The sequence below is a fragment of the Anastrepha ludens genome, chromosome 2 (assembly GCF_028408465.1).
Source record: "Anastrepha ludens isolate Willacy chromosome 2, idAnaLude1.1, whole genome shotgun sequence".
Lineage (NCBI taxonomy): Eukaryota > Metazoa > Arthropoda > Insecta > Diptera > Tephritidae > Anastrepha > Anastrepha ludens.
Window position 1 is genome coordinate 44182464 of NC_071498.1, and position 20932 is coordinate 44203395.

Below are 20932 nucleotides of genomic sequence, written 5' to 3' on the forward strand. Positions count from 1 at the left end.
TTTAAGGGTGACCCCGCATCGGAGTGCCACATAGACCGCAAGTTGGGTCCGTTGTGTTGCCCTAGAGCTCATTATATTATATGATTTCCCCACCTAACCGAGATTTTTATTATAGATTTTGGTCAAAGATATTAATTCGCTTCGAGAATTTAATGAGTGATTCGATTTTCAGGTCCGAGAGTACTGAAAGATTGTCAATTGTTGGAAAGCCTAGAAGAGCGAGTCGACTTCTGGCTAGACCGGGACAACTGCACAGCAAATGCCTGCTCAATACGTCCTCATCTTCGTCCTCGTAGTATCTGCACAGGTCGTTTTGAGGTACCCCGAGCCGACGTGCAAGAGTGTCCAAAGGGCAGTGGCCGGTGATAAGAGTAATTATATGTCTTAGTTCGTATTTCGAAAGACTTATAAGGGTTTTTGTCTGTTTCAGATTGTAGGATGGCCAAATTTGTCTGGTCGTAACTCAAGTAGTTTCCACTCGCCACCTCCGATCAGCAATGCTGTGAAATTCTCGATCAATGATCATTTTACATGTTGAGAGCGAAATGTGGAGAGTGGGTAAGTTACTAACATTTGATTGCACAGCTCCAGCTCTTGCGTGCTCATCAGCTTATCAGTTACCTTCCAATCCACTGTGACCCGGTATCCAGATAACTTGGACAGAATTCTAAACACTTATTTCGTTAAGAGATAAGAGACAGGAGCGAACCACATCTGAGTGGGTATAAGAGGAGCTGAGTGCTCGAACGACCGATTGACTGTCAGTGAAAAAGCGGATATCCTCTAGTGATATTATCTTTTCTAAGAGAGTTTTCGCAACATACCAGATAGCGCATACTTCCCTTGGAATACACTACAGTAGTCGGGTAATCTAAATGATAGATTGATGTGAGGGGAATTGGAAAAGATTTCAAATCTCACGTTACCGTCTTGTTTTGAACCATCTGTATATATAATCAGAGGCCCATCGATTTCGGTAAGATTTGTCTTCCATTCTTCCCTAGCAAGGGTGGTGATGAAAGACTTACATGATAGTCTATGTCGAAAGAGATAACAGTGTTCCTGTTCAGTATGGCCGAATAGCCAAGATATAGCATTCATGCGTGTCGCTGCTTTCGCTGCAATCGCATTACCAGCCAGATCGATAGGGAACAAGTGAAGCAACGTATTTAGAGCCTTAGTAGGTGTTGTACTTAAGCATCCTGTTATCAGGAGGCAGGCTGTTCTTTGGACTCGATCAATTGTGGTTACTCTACACGGTTTTTCGAGTGCTGTCACCCATACAACCACACCGTAGAAGAGTATCGGTTTGATGATCGAGGTAAATATCCAATAAATGATCCGAGGTGAAAAACCCCAGCTTTTCCTATAGCTTTCTCACAAGTATAAAGAGCTATTAAAACGTTTTTACATTTGTTTTCAATGTTCAATTTCCAACTCAACTTCCTATCTAGAATAACTCCTAGATTTTTAGCTGAATCTGATAGAAGTAATGATTCCCCTTTTTAAGTTATTGTTTGCAGTGGAGGAGATTATTGTTTCCTATTGAAGAGAACAAGATCTGTCTTTGCTGGGTTCGCATTTAGTCCGCATTCGGTGCACCATTTTGACAGAATATTGATTGAGCGTTGCATGAGCTCAGTGAGGGTATTCAGGTGTTTGCCAGACACGCAGAGAGCAATATCATCTGCATAGGATACAACCTTGCAGCCTGCTTTTTCGAGACTTCGAAGCAAACTGTTTACAGCGAGATTCCAGAGAAGGGGTGAAAGTACTCCGCCTTGAGGAGTGTCTTTGACGGCGTACATTATCATGTGGCTTATTTTATTTTACTTATATTTATTTTTTTTTGGTTTTCCCCCCTTTTGTTTTATTTTATTTTATTTTAATTTATTTTATTTTATTTTATTTTATTTTATTTTATTTTATTTTATTTTATTTTATTTTATTTTATTTTATTTTATTTTATTTTATTTTATTTTATTTTATTTTATTTTATTTTATTTTATTTTATTTTATTTTATTTTATTTTATTTTATTTTATTTTATTTTATTTAATTTTATTTTATTTTATTTTATTTTATTTAATTTTATTTTATTTTATTTTATTTTATTTTATTTTATTTTATTTTATTTTATTTTATTTTATTTTATTTTATTTTATTTTATTTTATTTTATTTTATTTTACTTTCTTTTATTTTATTTTATTTTATTTTATTTTATTCTACTTTAACTTATTTTATTTTGTATTAATATGCTCTTTTATTTTATTTTTATCTTTTATGTCATTTTATTACGCTGTACTCTCTCATAATGGTCACCTCGTATAAACGGATCCTTTTTTCAAAACATACCACAAATCCTTAACATTTGTTTTGGCAATGTTTCTCTTGAGCGGACAACCCTCCCATAACATATTAAACTTTTTTCGCACATTTCTCATAAACGGGCATCTCCCAAAAGAGGGCACCGTTTTTAGTCCCTTAAGTGCCCGCTGAAGAGAGAGTATTCTGTATGTCTTACTTTATTTTATTTTGTAAATATTATTTTATAATTTTATTTTTATTTAATATATTGTATTATAATTTTATTAAATTTTACTTAACATTTTTTAAATTTGTGTTATTTTATTTTTGTTCACTTTATTTCCTTGTATTTCCTTTTTTCAGTTTATTTATTTTGTATTACTTTGTTATTTTTTTATTACAATATATTTTTTATTTTTTTACTTAATTTTTTTTAGCTTCATTATTTTATTTTTATTTCATAATTATTTTTTTTTAATTTCTTATTTCATTTCATTTTATTTTGTATTTTTGTTTTACTTTATTGCTTTTTTTTGTTTTATACCAACAATGACACAGTATTCACTCACATGAATACTCTAGACTCAAAAAATTTGCAAGAAGACCCGTGCACCGTTACATGTATCGTATTTCCTATAATAGCAAATATGTGTATCTAGTAAGTTATCACCAATCATTTACAGTTAGTAAATCCTAATTAATAGTACCCCTTTGCATTTGTTCCCCATTATTTACATACAAATATTTATTTTATTATGAATATGTACGCTTTTTAAGTTTAACTTCGTTACATTGATAAAGACTGACTGAAAAAATATTTGGTTTTTTTTCTTTTTTGTTTTTGTTTTGGTTTATACACATACTTACACGTTTAAGATATAACTATTTGCCATTTGCGATTAGTGCTCACCGTTAAATTTTTGTGTAATATTTTTTCTTCTTTTTGCTTTCTTCATTAACGTATTAATATTTCGTAGATATTTTTGTTTCTAATTCGTAATTTAACGTTCGTATAATTGGTTTTTGTAAATTTGTGTGCGCTGCGAAAGAAATACATCGAATTTATGAAATTCGTTTGGTTTAATACTCTTATTTCCAATATATTTAGTAGTAGTTATTTATTTGTTTCTTGTTTGGTTGTGGCGAATTTCACTCTCACTTCCTCTCTCTCCTTCTCTCTCTCTATCTTATGAGGGTAATCACGTTCGTGGTCCTTGATAACGGCAGTAGGATCTTCCCATAATATCCTCGGGTGGTATAGTCTGATCGACAGGTGGAACTTTTTTCTGCTCCATGCGATCGCGTACCTTCAGGGAAATAGAAGATAAAAACCGAAACAAGAATATGATTATGACAGACGTTCTATTCGACTGCTTTGTTAAGAAATCGTTCAATGTTTTTTTATTTTATTTTATTTGTAAAACATGTAGTTATACTGGTACTTTTTTTAATAGCTTTCTTTTATAATTTCCTAAACTTATCATACAAAAGATATTTCCTCCTAAGGCCTTAATAGTAGAATGAAGATTTTATAACACAAGCTGGGTTTCATAATTTCCCTCTTTAAAAAATGTGTGTATTATACCAGCTATGTGCTACAAATAACATTTTAAGTTACACTTTTACCCGGAATTTATTAAAGAAATAAATAATTTGCATTTCATTTCATCGCAAATTCCTTTTATCACCTGTAAACCGTTCACCTCTAGATGCAATAGCCATTTCTTAATATTTTCGTAAGATATTTTATATGAATTCTCTCACAGCCTTTGAGATGGAAAATCTTACGAGGACAAGTAATTGATCGATGTTATTTCTTTATGGTTGACGCACGCCGAATCTGATTACATCAGAGATAACTTCCGTCAGTTCGAAGCCGTATCAAACTCACAACAGTGGAAGTATCAAGAGAAATAAAGAAAAGTAAAAAATAGCAACCAATGAATCAGTGTATTGAATATTCTTAGCACTTAATTTTAATATTAAAAAGAGGCAAAAAAACTTGTTGCCAAATGTATGGTAAGCTCCGCTGTACGAATGTGCCTTCTGTTCTGTCTAAACAAAAAAGTGATTAAAATCAGCAGCGCACTAAAATTTGTAAGTTTCAGTAAACCAAATTCAAGCAAATGAGCCGCCAGTAACTTTCCGCCAATTTTGCATCTTTGTGGTAAAGAACAGTGCAAGAAAACAGTCAGTGGCTTCTAAGCGTTAAAGAACTTTAGATTCAACAGCATCAACGAATTTCACTTCTGAAACAATTGCAACACAACCAAATCGTTACTCTATAAACCATTTGCCCGGAACGAATTTAAAGAGTTCAAAATTTGTTTGTCAATTTTTATAGCTAGGCAATTTTCGATCATTCTCAGCTGACTGGCGTTCCTTTCTTTATCTTATATTTAATCCTTAAGTAAAAGTCATTATTACAAGCAGAAGATCTCAGGCAATACTGGATACAATTCTCTACTTCATAGCCTACTATATAACATACGTGTAGTACGTGTATATATGTAGACTTCTTCATTGCTCCATCAGCCAGGCTGATATTAAATCACTGCATTGAAAAAGCGTCGTGGGCACTATGTTCCCCGGACTGTGCCACTGACGATAGGGCACCGTGCTACACTCAGTAAACTCTGCCCATTACGCGGGCATTCCTCCATCTTCAAGTAAAGTCCAATTATATCGGTTTTCATTGAACAGGCAAATAGCCTACATTCTGGACGAAAATATAGATTCGTCTCAGTGAAAAAAAACATATTAATCACTAATCTATCTGGATGTTTCCTCCATTCGAGCTGTAGTGGATACTATGACTGAACACTGTCTTTGGGGGCGCTTCCACGCAAACGAACTTTATTGCAGCTGTAAAGATGAGCAGTAAGTGGAGAGTGTTCTACATAGACCTGTGGAACTGGAAAATTTGCGACATCATCATCTCAGAAATTATTTCTTTTAATACCTAGCAGACTTGGCACTAAAAGGCATTCGAGTTTCAGGCGTTTCATAAAATAAACTCATTATTTGGATGGGGGATTTAAAGACATGAAATACCAACCCACTCGCGTGACATGACACTGACCTATTTGGCTTCAGTTTGACTATCTGCACTTCGGGGAAAATGGCAGGCACCGTAACTTAACAAAGATCTCAAACTATTTGCTTTCAGAAACCATGTCTGTAAGTAAATGAAGACAAAAAATAATAAAATTCTTGGGAGCTCAGAGCACTCGATTTAGGTGTCAAATTTCTCTTCCACATTTCTTTTTCATGCCCATTTTGTTATCTAACTAAATTATTGCCTCTAGAGATTTGAAAACTCAAGTGCACTCTTCGCAATTCCATTGATTGTGGGAGTTTAATTAGCCGTGGTAACCGACCTTTTGTGAGCTGAAATTGAAAAGATGGGCCCTAATAATCTTTGACATATTGTTTGAATAGATTCAAATGCGCCGGCACTAAAAGTATTAAATGCGGCTCCTGCTGGCGGTAGCACAGAAAGAGGAAGGCATTATCTGCCTTGTGAAGTGGAAGAGGATTTGACTTCACTTATTGTGTTCGGTTAGCACGAGGAAGAAACGACTGGGGCACTTTGCTAAACTCAACCAAAGTCGCGTAATCTTTTATTGCTCTAATCAAGAAGAAGAATTTTTAGCGCTGCTTGCTATCTCTGCATCAAACATACAAACTTTTCTGCATTAAATACGGTAATAAACATTAAAGAGATGTCAAACGAGTGTGACGAAAATGCTGCTGCAAAGAATGTTTTATGTTGTGCAGGTAGTCCAGTAACTATGTATTCAGGCATATCGTCCAAGCCAGTAGTGCGATAAGATTAGCATTCATCTAAGAGGCCATAGAAAATTAGGTTGTTGGGATGGCTACTAAAAAATCGGCTGGTTCAGTCACTTGTATTAAATTGTATTTCGTAAATAATGAAAATGTTTTGCATTTCTAAAAATCGATAATATACCGAAACCAAGCATTTGGTAGGAAAAACCAGATCTATGTTCATATATTTATATAATTGGAGCTTATACCTATTTTGTGTGCTTGGCCGCGCTCTTCCTTTAATTTGTGGTGTGTAAATTGACGCTATTCCTCAAATAAAGGAGCCTACAGTTTTAAGCCGCCTCCGAACACCAAACGATTTTTTGTGAAGAGCTCTTTCTTGGCAGATATACACTCGGAGGTATATCATTGTCTGTCGAGGGGCGACTGCTTGAAAAAACTTTTTTCTATCAATTGGTGTTCCGCGCTCGGAATTTCGAACCTGTTCACTTTCGCATGGTATTCACGCACCAGCTCATTTGGCTACGGTAGCAAAATCAGAACTGCTTAAATAAAAATCTGGTTCGGAAGTGGTTATTTTTGAATTACTTCCTTAGGCCAGTCGCGAGTAAAAACATCTGAATTCAGAGTATGTATTTGCGTTCTGTGATGGAAGTAGCGTCTACCGCAGCAAGTACACTTAACAGGTGTCATTAAGGCTCTAAATTGTCGTAGTGCGGTCAAACTCAAAAAACTTCTAATAAAAAAAAAATGTGAATTAATAAATTTATAAATTAAAGAAATAAAACAAAATAGTAGAAGTAAAATAAGCCTGATCACTTGCATCACTTCTTTATATCTACTGAATATCGATCAAAGAACTTAATCAAATAATCCTGTAATGCGCTACAACATTAAATAAGTCACTGAGCCCACTTGTGACTCAACAACCATAGGTCAGACCAAAAATAAATGTAAACAGATCCAAGTCCCTCATCTATCTTGACCGACCAACACCTCAAAGAGCACTGCCTGATGAGAACACTTGAGAAGCGTATGACGTCTGTCGCAGCTACAGAAACTAAAAGTAGGTGAAAGGCGTTGAACCCTTTCTTTGCCACTGATCAGAACACACACTAATCTGATCAGAACACGTCATCGCTGTGTAAACTCCTACTTTCTTGAATGTCTGGCAAACTTTGAGGCTGGCGTGCATGGTTAAACTCGACCCGAATCGCGTAAGCGGCTATCGCACCAATTAAGAGGAAGAAGAGATTAGAGAGACGAAGTGACTTCAAAACGGTGTGGGTTAGTGGCGCAAGCACATCTAAGTGTGCCACTCTACACATTCATAGAGAGCAGCAACCACTATAACCTAACCTTAAACCAGAGCGATCTAGGACATGATTGTGTTTCTCATAGTTTTAATTCCTCGAATGTTACGCCATTTACGAGCAAAATTTAGTGCCGAGCTATTCAAAAGAGATACTATTCGCACCCGCTGTGTAATTTACCAATTATTTACATAAGTATATCGAAAGAAAAAAACTAGTCCTCGCTCTAAATGCACCTCAAGTGAACCAGTTTGGTGTGAATTATAAGCTATATAGGTGGTTCAATTTTAAGGGCCGATGGTTATAAAGGGTGGTTCAATTTTAAGGGCCGATGTTGAATGTGAACCACTGTTGCCATTCCCTGCCACCATTCGGACCATTGACGATGCTTGAAATGGTCAAGTGACTTTAGTTCTTGAGTCAATTGCACCTTGTAAGCGTGTAAATGCAAGTCTTTATGCATAATGTTTATCAACGACGAGCGTGAGAGGTGCAATTGTTGGGCACGGCGACGAGTTGAGGTGGACGGCTCTTCAACCACACTATCGCGAACAGCAGCAATATTTTCTGCAGTACGCGCTGTACGACCATGCACTTGTGTTTTCACATTCCCTACAGACCCGGCTTGCTCAAACTTTAGCACAATTTTTCCGATTGTACGCACATTTCGGCGATTGAATTGACCGAAAAAATCACGAAGTGCGCGATATGCATTTTGATTTGAACGCCCGTTTTCATAACAAGTCTGAATAACTTTAACGCGTATCTTTCCATGGATCAAATTTAATTAGCCTGAAATTGAACAGTGTCGAATGAAATGCAAAAAAAACTTGACGTTTAAGTGTGGTTCACATTCAACATCGGCCCTTAAAATTTAACCACCCTTTATTTAGTTCCATGGCAAATTCCTCAGAATTCTATGAAAGCTTTTCAGATGATTTACTTGCTTTAAGATGGAATTTATATATATATATTGTATATATATAATTGGCGCGTACACCCTTTTTGGGTGTTTGGCCGAGCTCCTCCTCCTATTTGCGGTGTGCGTCTTGATGTTGTTCCACAAATGGAGGGACCTACAATTTTAAGCCGACTCCGAACGGCAGATATTTTTATGAGGAGCTTTTTCATAGCAGAAATACCCTTGGAGGTTTGCCATTGCCTGCCGAGGGGCGACCGCTATTAGAAAAATGTTTTTATTAATTTTGTTTTCACCGAGAATCGAACCTACGTTCTCCCTGTGAATTCCGAATGGTAGTCACGCACCAACCCATTCGGCTACGGCGGCCGCTTTATTTGCCACATTTTTAAGAACAAGATTAAGAAAATAAATCTAGTTTATTTATGACGTAAAAAATCATTAAGTTGATATTAACTGCAAAATCATATTTGAGATAAAGTTGAGAACTAACTCTCAAGTTGAAAAATGTATCTTATTTTTTCATAAAAAAATTCGCTTCTAGTTGAGGATGCAATGTATTCCAGTTGAACGAACTGCCGATAATCAATGTTGAAAATTCTAAATCAAACCTACATAAGTTTTGATACCAAACCTGCATCTTTTTTACTATTCTTATGTCGCACATTGTCGGCGCTATAGTTATCCTTTCTCAATTACACTTACACATTCAACTTCTATTGCCAGATTTGACACATTTTTTCGCTTCATTGATTCTTATCTAATTTGGCAGTATAAAAACAGGTACTCATGCCCACCCATATTGACAAAATGTAAACACGTTTGTTGGTGTATCAGAAATACTTTTATATTGAATGCATATATTTTAAATTTGCTTGTGAAGAGTATACAGATTGAGTATATATGTATGTATGTATATTATTGTATGTTTACATGAATCTATGCTTTTGTGTGCGTACATTGTGCTGCACAAAATTGCTTACTACTAACTAAATATTTTTCTTGTTTTACAGGCAATTAAACAACATTTACATTTACAATATTTATGCAGAGCAGTTGATGTCTAAAAAATAAAAAAAAAATGTTAATACTTGATTTATCGATTATTGCAAATGTACCTACCAAACTATTTTGCTGCTACTGCCGGCGATGTAGCACAATCACTATTATCTACAAAATAGCTATAAAACTTGTTATTAAGTTTAGTTGATATTGAATTCATTTATAAACTAAAGTGCTATAGAAATTATTTTCATAGAAACGAAACTTAAAGCCTTGTTTAACGTCGTAAGAGGTGATGTGAGGGTGGGGTAAAAAAAGGTTAAGGACTTCAAAAACGAGATGTATTTTCTTCCACAATTTTTTTATATGCAAAACTAATCAAAAATCTGACGCCAATATTTCAAATAAATTTTTCTACGCATCTGAAATTTCGCGCGGTTAATTGAGCAATTTTTGCGCTGAACAAAATAAGTACTGGAAGTCGGTGGCATGTGAAACGGAGCGCTATTTTTAATTTGTGTACACTCCGGATCAAAAATTTGTCAACCATTAATTTTGATTGTTAACCCTTATGATCGGGCTGGTGAAAATCCTTCACTGAACCCTCCCCGAGGGTGCCGGCTGGAAATAAGTACCAGAGTTGTCCTATTTTTAGGAGATACTTAGCTAAGTTAAGGGTACAATGGTTAGTGTTCGATACTCCTCAATAGTGCAGCACTATTCAAAGTATTTTTAACGTGGTCGGAGGTGAAGGGCTGGATGAAGGTGTGATGAGACCCGTGCTGAGAATCTGTCAGGCTTGGGGCCCTTTTCGTAATTAATCAAGTCTCAGACGGAGCTTACGGATACCTGGCGCCCTCCGTAATAACTAGCCTTACCCCTGTAGATTGGAGCTATGCACGGGCGGACATATTTTCTCCGACACTCCTGGGTCCAGAATGCTATGTCCAAATAATAAAAATAACAAAAAAGTAGATCGGTCCTTCTCTAAACGACCGACAGGAACAACAACTTCCGCAATACGAGCTGCGACCGGACTCAAAGAAAAATCGATATATCGGCTTAATAAGTCGTTCTAAAATTATAGTGACAGCCAGAGCGAAAGCCGGGCCAGTAAATAGCCAAATAACAGTACTGGACACAGGTCCAAGCACAAGTAGAAGTGCACTAGCCCGGCAGTCAACTGTGACACAACCTCCAAAAACGGTCCCGTAAGCACAGCTTTTGCTAGCTCCAGTACCGAAGGATGGCCGCTTGTGAGGGTGGTAAACCCAGCGAAAGCGAGATACCAGGATCGTACATGACTCCTAAGGAGAGTGTACGAAACCCAGCCAAAAGAGAGTGAACTCACACAGGAGTTGAAGCAAGCGATTGAAAGAGCGAAAGCAATCATTCCTGACTTCAACCCAGATTTTAAACCAACACAATCTGCTCCAAAATGACAACGGTCCTTGGAGGAAACTAAGCCAAACGCAAAAAGGCACAAAACAAAAACCCATAAAATCCTTAACGAAGGTTGCAAAAGACCGCATTATTATAGGAGTTCTGTATGAAAACCATCCCGAGGATATGATCCCCAAGGCCTAATGGGAATGGGTTGAGGCCGAGCTAACGAAAGTGGCACTGAAGATTATACTGAGAACCCCAGCACACCTGCGTGCGCGGATTTAGGCTGGCACCAAGGCCAGATAAAAATAATAGCGTGCGAGGATGATAGATCAGTTCAAATGTACATGGCATCTTTGGATATCTCAAAAGTCGGTGAAGTCTACCCGAGTGCCAAGCTGGTAGTCGTGGACAAGAAGGATATTCCGTCCAGGCCGCGAGCAAGAGTCTGGTTACCTTCAAGAGTCGAAGACCCAGAAAATATAATGAAAGTCATTCGGGTCTGCAATCCAGACATCCCAAAGCAGGAGTGGAGATATGTCAAAACATTAAGCAGTAAGAACAGCGCAGAAGAGTCGAAAGAGCAGAAGCACGCTACTATGCAGGCTCTCCTACTCCTGACCGAAAACTCAATTGAACCTTTAGCGAATTACGATGGGCAATTGAGATACGGTTTTGTAAGAATAAAACTACATAACTACAAAACTGACACGGAGACAATAGAGTTCCTCACCACTAAGGATAGCACAGAGCCCATGAGCGAAACAGAACCCATGAGCGAAACAGAACCAATGAGTGAAGAAGAACATCCCACCGAAGAAAAATACGCCTTTTCAGGCTCAGAAATGAGCTTAGGGATAAGTATTTCGTACAACAGCGTAAGTATTTCGAAAGGGAACTTTTATGGGAAAATAAGGAAGATCCAGACATAAACGCTAACAGCTGATGCATCCTCAACACCACTGTAAGGAAGCCTGCCAAATTGTCTGGCAGAAGTTCAGCCAGATGTAATCCTCATACAGGAACTGGGCACGGAATGGCAAAATTTGCGGCTTGAGGGCCTCAGGTTATGAGTTATACAAGACCTATTGTGAAGGTATTAAAAGGGCATGTATAATTGCAAAAACACAACTTATTATATTTATTATTCAAAATTTCAGTAACACGACGGTTAGTTAAGAAGTGAGCGGAAGCAACATCTGGCTAACCTCTTTTTACTTTGCTGCACACGACAAAGGTCCACTGCGGGCGCCGCTGATAAGAACAATTGTGGCAGACTGCAAAGCACACAATCCTGAATTAGTTCTAGGAGATGACGCCAATGCCCACCATACCATATGAGGGAGCTCGGATACCAATGAACGTGGTGAGTCTTTCTTTAATTAGAAGAGAGGAAACAGTCAAACCTCTTTTATGCGAGTGTGAAACCTTAGTTAAAAGGAGGTTCCGCACTCTTGACACGGCATTTTTAACTAACCAAGGGACATAGCGCATCTAAAACTAACGAAGTTTTGCTCGTTTATTAAAGCTACGGCATGGTTGGAAAAGTAACAAATAGGGTAAGGATAAGTTCCAGTGGTACCGCAATGGGCCTATGGAAGGTCTAAGATCGGGCAACCTGGGTGGCCGGAATATGTCACCGAAACCTTTTATCAGTTTGTTAGAGAAGAAATCACGCAGTATCGCCATGGTTGGTCTGGCTGTGTGCGACTTACAGCCACCTTGCTGGAATCTTTGTGTGTACTGAACGAAGAGTGTCCTCTCATTACTTTCAGAAAATGTTCGTTCAGCAAACGCCGATAAAAGACACCATCCACAGAAATTGCTGGCTCTCGAACGTTTAACAAAAATATTCTTCCACTGCTATATATATTCATATATGGCGCATACTCTCTTTTTGGATATTTGACCGTGCTCCTCCCCTATTTGTGGTATACGTCTTGATATTGTTTTACAAATGGAGGGACCTACAGTTTTAAGCCGACTCCGAACAGCAAATGGTTTTTTTATGAAGAGATTTTCGTGGCAGAAAAACAGTCGGAAGTTTGCCATTGCCTCCCTAGAGCGAACGCTATTAAAAAAATTATTTCTATCATTTTGATATTTCAAACACTGAGATTCGAACCTAGAACTAACCACTTTCGAATGGTACGTACGTACAAAATCGCTACAACATTGTCACACAGAAATTTTTACCACCCAAGTTTTAATAATTAAGCTTAACCGCTTGTACGATTTATATTTTAAAGGAGTGAAGTATAAGATCCATCTTCAGTATTTCATGAACAATAGTGTTGGAAGTCTCAAACCAGCCGCTCTCTGGCCGACGCGGATTATCATGCAAACTTGTAGCGACGAGTTCATCATTTTCGTTTGTTCTCTATGTCAGACTGGGCCCAGCTGTTTGTCCCTGAACTTTTGCACGGAACCTTCCCACCCATGAACTGGTTGAATCGTCACTTGGGGCATCACGTGAATATCGAATATTGCAAAGTGAACAAAATCTACGACTAACAGTTAAACACGAAATACGCTTCGATTGCGAGCGCACGTTGTTCACACGTCCACTGCGCACGAAAAACGAAGTTAACGTGGGGTCCTTTCCAATCAGCGGTTAGGTAGAAACTTTAAACTTAAAACCTAATTCTGCCACCGGATACCCTGTATATGCCATTAATGACTGTTTTTACTTCATTTATGGCATATAATATATGTGTACAGGTATGTAGGTATGTTAGGGCGTGTCAATTTGTATGGAACTATTTTCTTCTCATTTTCGTTTCTAGTAGATTTGGATTCTACATAAAGTTATAAGAAAAAGACCATTAGAGCATGGCTCTAAAGTCTATTTCGCGCCCATCAAATTTTTATTATTGTTGCTTGCAAATTTCAGGACCTCAAATTAGGGATTAAATATCCATTTGTTTGGTAAAAGTAAAATCGGTTACGGTAACTGGCGTACTAGCATGCTAAGTCACGTAATCACCGGTTTAGAACTAAGTTGGTCTATAGCCTGTACTTTACCCCCCTATAAATCTACTCACAACTACTGCATCTTTAAAGTAATTTGTATGTACTTCTTTTTTTTATTCTTAACTAATACATAAATCTACTGGTAGCAGAAATATTTCTCCTCTTTTTGTTTTTATTAGTACTGTTTGTGCGTATATATGTATGTCAATGTGTAGTGCACAAATAAGAATGACATCTTCATGAGTTTACATCTACATATGCATACATATGTACGTAGTTAAGTAAATATACTTTTACACTTTTTTTCCTCCGCTGAAATACTCATAGACCTCACTCAGGCTAATAGATTCATATTTAATAGCAGTTGTTCAAAGTCTGAGAGGCGAGTATGCATAACTAACCTCCAAGTGCCTATAGCTTTACTCTAAGTTTGTTAGTTGGTTCTATAGCCACTTTAAAATTTCTGCTATTTATTTTTCCCCTTCTCATTTGATGTTTGTTTTCAACAAATCTTAGTTAAAGATGTGTATTAAATAAGTGTATATTCTTGTTTGTGGCCCCAAGATATATGTAAGTTGGTTTGTGCATGTGTGTGTGTGTGTGTGTGCGAAAAAGGGTCAGACTTGCTTCCCTAAGCCCTATCAACTCGAACATACCTGGCCCAATTCAATGGCTGCTGCGTGCATACTAGTACCAACGCTCGTCATTGCCATTTACCAGTTCCTTCTTCTACTCTACATACACACTCAAGTTTTTCCCTCCTACAAATTGTAATTGATGAGTAAAAAACTTGGCAAAAAATTTAATACAAAAAAACAACATAAACAAAACATTTTATCTCAGCTTTCAACTCGTTTCGCTACGCTTTATGTTTTTATTCCACTCTACATTTCTTCCTGTTTGCATACTTGATATATTTCAAACAACAACAACAAACAAAACAACACCAACTATGGAAAAAACATTGCAAGGTAAAAGTGCCATTTACTGGGATGCTGCACAGAATAAAAATCTTCCATTTTCAAGCGGATTAAATGACTTCTTGCTTGCTTCTTCATCAACCAATTATTAAACTTCCCTTTACTCAGCTGCATTTTACTTTTAGTTTATATTTTCTTTTTAAGATTTTTCTTTTGCTACATTTTTCTCAATAACTTCTACTGCAGTACTCTTTTTAATTTTTTGATTGTATTGCACAATTAACGAAGCACACACAATTACATACTTATAACCATATTGATTGGATTACTCTTAAATATCAGCCGTAATTATTTGTGAGACTTTATTTCTATTGATTATTTAATTTATAAGACTTGCATAGTCTCTGGCTTTTGCTCTGCTCTTGATTAATGAATCTTTACTTGACTTTTTCTTTCTTTCTTTCCTTCTTTCGATTGAAGATTGATGGAGCGAGCACATTTTAATTAATTAGCCGTTTGATTGCATGGCACGGGTGCCGGCACCGGTGGACTTATTTCAGTTTTTGCATCCTTCATCTGTTTACTTACCGCTTCGACTTCTTTGAATACGCGTATTAAATTTTTCCCCGCCACTTTCGCTATATCCGCCTCAGACCATTTATCAGACTCAAGTAATGCTGCAAAGAGGTGTGGATATTTGGAAACGTCTTCGAGTCCTTTGGGTACGCTAAATTGAGAACAAGTGTGAAATACATTAAATATGTATGTGTATAAAAGACAAATTAAATAAAATTATATTTAATTTATTGTACTGAGCGTTGCTTTCGGGTGTATTCCTGCCATGAAAAAGCGCCTCATAAAAAACCATTCAATGTACGAAGTCGACTTAAAACTGTAGGTTCCTCCATTCGTGGAACAACCTCAAGACGCACAAATAGGAGAAGGAGCTCGATCAAATACCTAACAAAAGTGTATGCGCCAATTATTTATTTATTTTTTAACATTTACGAGTATTATATGAGCGTACAAATGCTTTTGTGCGCCAATGATATTGACAACATCGCCCTTAGCAACCGAGATGTTAAAATAAAAATAAAATAATTGGCGCGTACACTTCTGTTAGGTGTTTGGCCGAGCTCCTCCTCCTATTTGTGGTGTGCGTCTTGATGTTGTTCCACAAATGGAGGGACCTACAGTTTCAAGCCGACTCCGAACGGCAGATATTTTTATGAGGAGCTTTTTCATGGCAGAAATACACTCGGTGGTTTGCCATTGCCTGCCGAGGGACGACCGCTATTAGAAAAATGTTTTTATTAATTTTGCTTTCACCGAGATTCGAACCAACGACCCCTCTGTGAATTCCGAATGGTAATTACGCACCAACCCATTCGGCTACGGCGGCCGCCAACCGCCACCGAGATGTTAATTCGGTCATTTCTAAGCTGGATAAAGAAGCAAAGCAAATGGGTTTGGTAGTGAAAGAGGACAAGACGTAATACCTCCTGCCCTCAGACAAACAGTCGGCGCACTCGCGTATCGGTACCCACGCCATTATTGACCGTTATGATTTTGAAGTAGTAAGAGACTTCGTTTATCTAGGAACCAATATTAACACCCATAATAATGTCAGCCTTGAAATCCAACGGTGAATCTCTTTCGCCAAGAAGTGCCACTTTGAAATAAGTAGGCAACTGAGTAGTAAATTCCTCTCTCGACGTGTAAAGCTACTTCCCATTACTAAACTAACAATTTATAGGTATCTCATCATGCCCCATCATCGCACAGAATCTTGTGCACTGACAACAACCGAGGAGGCGTCCCTTGAAGGGTTTGAGAGAAGATGTTTGGAACTTTTCACGTAGGCTATGGCGAATTTCATAGGCGATACAACAATGAGCTGTATGAGCTTTACGGTGACATTGACATAGTGCACCGAATAAAGATCCAGCAGCTCGGCTGGTTAGAACCTGTGCTCTGAATGGAAACAGACGCTTCAGTTCCGAAGGTATTCGGAGAAAAATTCATCTGTGTTGGAAAAATCGGGTATAGAATGACTCGGCTCCACTTGGTTACACACCAACTGGCATATGTTAGCAGGAGATGAAAACGACTTGCACGCTTTGCTAAACTCCACCAAACTCGCTTAAGCCGTTATCACGACAATTAAAAAGAAGAAGTGTGCCTACCAATAGTTTAAAAAATTGTATAAGTAATGAAATTTTGTTTTCACCCTCCCCGTATTCACAAACTTCCCTTGTAATACTAGAAATCTGAGAAATGCAAAGGGTTAACTTAAGCCGCTATACATCGAGAACTTTACCAAGCTGGGGCTAGTCTGAGTTTAGATACGGCTTCAGTGTATCAAAAACTTTCAAAAAAATGTAGTCTGGTATTACTCGGTATAAAACAAACCAAAAATCTTTGGAACCTTAGACGCGTTTTTCGCCTATATTTGGTCAAAGAAAGTATTCCTCCCTGTATTGCTTGTATTGAGGAGGACGAGCTTTGACAAAAAAGCAACATAAATATATGTATGTTGCCATTGTAGCTATGTGACAGACAACGGAACTACGTAAACTTCTTCGCAGATTTTCCTAAACCCAATTTTACCTTAAACCCATATTTTTTTTTCTATCTTGAACTAAAGTTGGTAAATTTATTTACTTCTAATTTAATATTTAACTTTTTCCGATCGGTTAACGGATTCTCCAGATATTTAAAATTTTTACGATCTACTTGCTTTCCTTTAATCCAAAAAATTAAGATTTTGCATAAAATGAATCAGCCTATCGGAAGATTTATAATTTTTGCAAATGGTGTCGTACGTCAATTGTATTTGACACTAGGCAGCTGCAGTATTCAAAGTACGCAAAGGAGAGTTAAAAGTTAAAGCAGAGATTTCTGTATCTCTAAATATTTTTTTGTATTTAAAGAAAAGTTATTCAAAAACAAACTTGAATGATTAATTTTGCGCCACCTTGTAGATGGTCTGTTTTTTTTCGCTGTAAATTAGATTAATAAGTTTATATTAATAACTTACAGATTCACACCATCGTAACCCGCACCAATGCCAACATGATCCACTCCAGCGACTTCGCGTATGTGATTTATGTGAACTGAGGATTAAAATTTTAAAGAGCGTAGTGAGCAAAAGGTAGAAATATTTAAATTAATAAATAAAGGGCTACACACAGAACAATTTTTTATTGTCTTAAAAAATGGATATAAAATATACACGTAGATTAAGTTAGGTTAGGTCAGAGGTTAGGGGGATATAATACGCGCCAGTGCTGCACAAGCCTGAAGTTCGCAGTTCTACAGCTCCTATTGAACTCTTTATTTGGTAAAATTTAGGCAAATACACAGCCATTACGAATAAATTCAAAAAGGGTTTATCAAAATCAACTGGGATAAGTGCCCATGTACCTAATAAAACACATATATAAGTACATCAGCGCTGGTTAAGCAACAACGAAGATCAATGGGTTTATATGTCATGTCATATTCACTTACAGCCCGGCAAAACTCAAACTTAGAGTTCCTGTGCAATTTATTAGTTTTGAGAGAAATTTAAAAAGGGTACGTTTTAAAGGTTCAAAACACTTACGTACACCACAAAGTAAAGGTCGCGAAAGTCACGTACGGCATAAACTTAGAAACGTTGACAAAACATCAGTCATGACGTGTTGAAAATCATCAAATTTCGAAGCACATTGAAAAAACCGCTGCCCTCATTATCAAACACCGAAACAAGACTTGCTTGTCCTAAGGCAAACTCAGAACGAAATTGGACAAACGTAGGTAATATTTACAGATGAGTATTTGAACTAAATATTAAGCATCCAGTTAAGGTTCATGTTTGGGGCTGCTTCTCCGAAAAATAATTAGGTCGTTTATTTGTGTTTGCTGTCAATTTGAATGCAGTTTTCATGAATAAAATGTACCAAAAAGCATTATTGCCGTCAGCTGCGAAGATGTTTGGAAGAACTAGCCAACTTTGCGTTTTCAAGAAGACAACGATCTCAAGATCGAAGCAGAAGGTATGTTGAGTGGAAACAACATAATGGGATTGCAATGTTGGATTGACCTTCACAGTCGTCTGATGCCAATCCTATTAAAAATGTTTGGGCAAGAGTTAAGCAAAAAACTCAGGGCAAAACAAATATGGACGGTCAAACTGCTACCGCGAGATATTTGGCTGATTTGGAGACATTATCTTTGCAACTTGCGTAGAAATTAACACAAAGTATGACTCGAAGTTGTGAAGTTATTATGGCTAATGGTAGGATAGGTTTTTTTTCTTGTTTACTCCACTCGGGAGCATAGGGCCTCGACAAGACTCAATGTTGCGTTGGCTTCCTTAAGCTATTTTTGCTTTCTGGCAGGGTAGGCGATAGCCTGCCGCTACCAGTCCTACGTAGTGGGAGTGCCCACCTGTCGTTGCTTAGGAACAACGTCTTTTAACTGTTTAGAGCGCCATCTGTGTTTCACATTTTTTTGTCAGAAGGATCACACAGATCGTTGAAGACATCGCTACATTTTGGTGTGTCTGCGCTATTACCGCGACTGCCCGCTTCCCCTTGCTGGCGCCACTGGTGCAATGTGTAACTGCGTCTTTTTCTTTGTTTTTTTTTCTTGTTTTAACAGCTACAATGCAATGCAAGTAATATGCTGACTTTTCTTTGGTGCGGGAGTAAGGATTGGAAGGAAAAGGTTTTTGGGACTGAGGAATGAATTCTTTTTTTTTTTTTTTTTAGAAACTAGGATAGTAGGTAAATTTAGAAAAGTGCGAGGGCCGTGCTGTACGTGGGATTCGAACCCACAACCTTTGGGATTGGAGGCTAGCGCACTTACGCTAAACAACCGAGGCCGCCAGGTAGGTCAAGTATTTAGATAGGTGAAATGGTTGCAGTACCCAACTAGCACTCCCCAAGTAGCTCTAAAGCGGCATTTTGATACCATTATGGAACCTCTAATGGGTCGACAACTACAGCCATCCAGAGCTGTTGATGTAATGGAGAAGGTACATGGGACTTAGGTTAGAGCACTACCCCAAGCTGTCGAAGTAAGGAGCTCCCAGTGATCTTAATCGTCTGCCTGCCAAACCCTGACATTTACAGAGGAAGTGCTCAACAGTCTGAAAGATACTCACAGCTTCTGCAGTTGAGGTTAAATGGTAGACCTAGCTTTTAGTTAAGTTGTGCAATTCCCCTTTAGGGGGATGCCGATGACCGGGTGGATGACTTCTGAGACCAATTCAGTCGAACCATTCCCGGCAAACTCATCCGCAATTTCATTTCCTCCCAAATTAGAGAAATGTTACCTGCACACCCAAAAGATTTGATCTTACAGAAGTTGAACTGTTTGGATTTGCACCAAGGCGTGGCCAGAGCCTTGGTCGCAGCTTAACTATCGAAAAAAATGTTAATATCCTCATAGCTAATGGTAATGACTAGATTTTTCTAAATACCATATTGCGTTTATTAAATAGTATAAGTCTATACTGTGCAGTGTGTTGGTCAAATAGTTTTCAAGTTATGGCAGTCACGCTTCTATTCGACAGAATGTATATATTTATATCTTATTAGTTATGTGCATTTTTTATGTGGCAATTCTGCCGTTATGCCATTATGCAATGCTATGCTAAGTATGCATAACCTGCATCTCAAATTTAACTCTTTCCCAGACAACTGCTTTCATCTAGCGAGATCGATCTAGAGAGACTCTGTAAATGCATGAAAGTGAACTGAACTCAAGTGACCTATTTTGGATTTTACTAGTTTTGCAGTTTGCAAGCATATCACACACAGTGTAACAAAAACCAGGTTCCTATTAATTTTGGCTAATTTTGTATTTACTAGAAAAAACTGTTAATATTTCCTAAATCACTCAAATAGGAATTTTTAGTTGTAGTTATTCAAATGCATATCTATGTAGTATAAATTAACTAATTCGAAACAACAAAACCACACAAAATTTATGAACTGTCAGGAACAATTTATGCGACATGTACGCCAATTTGTTGATTATTAAAATTTCACAATAGACAAAATGCATTGTTGTATTTGACATATGTTCATACTTGTACATATAAATAATTTTATTTAGATTGCATGTTGTGCCCCAACTGGGTGTTGTTTAAATTTGGTTCAATGTCTGTTATTTTTCGTTTTTCGTATTTTGTTTTTTTTGTAGGTTTTTGACATTCCACAGTTTCCTATAACCATTCGCAATAATGTCAACGTGTATGTAGGTATGTCTGTTGTTTGTGTGAGGGCAACTGCTGCCTCTGCATATCAGCAGTTGCATCGATTTTCCAT

The 20932-nt window shown here is 37.4% G+C and overlaps 1 protein-coding gene across 3 annotated transcripts in view; it reads right to left on the reverse strand.

Annotated features, from left to right (window-relative positions):
• Positions 1-2712: 2712 nt before the first annotated feature.
• The window catches only part of LOC128869834 (dipeptidase 1), a 127363-nt gene continuing 109143 nt past the window's right edge, over positions 2713-20932 (reverse strand). For all 3 annotated transcript variants that reach the window (XM_054112442.1, XM_054112437.1, XM_054112448.1), the window contains 3 exons: positions 17653-17728; positions 15201-15339; positions 2713-3614 (listed from right to left, as the gene is read on the reverse strand). In XM_054112442.1, the coding sequence (XP_053968417.1) occupies positions 3507-3614; positions 15201-15339; positions 17653-17728 (323 nt within the window). In that variant the 3' untranslated portion in view covers positions 2713-3506. The remainder of the gene's footprint in view (positions 3615-15200; positions 15340-17652; positions 17729-20932) is intronic.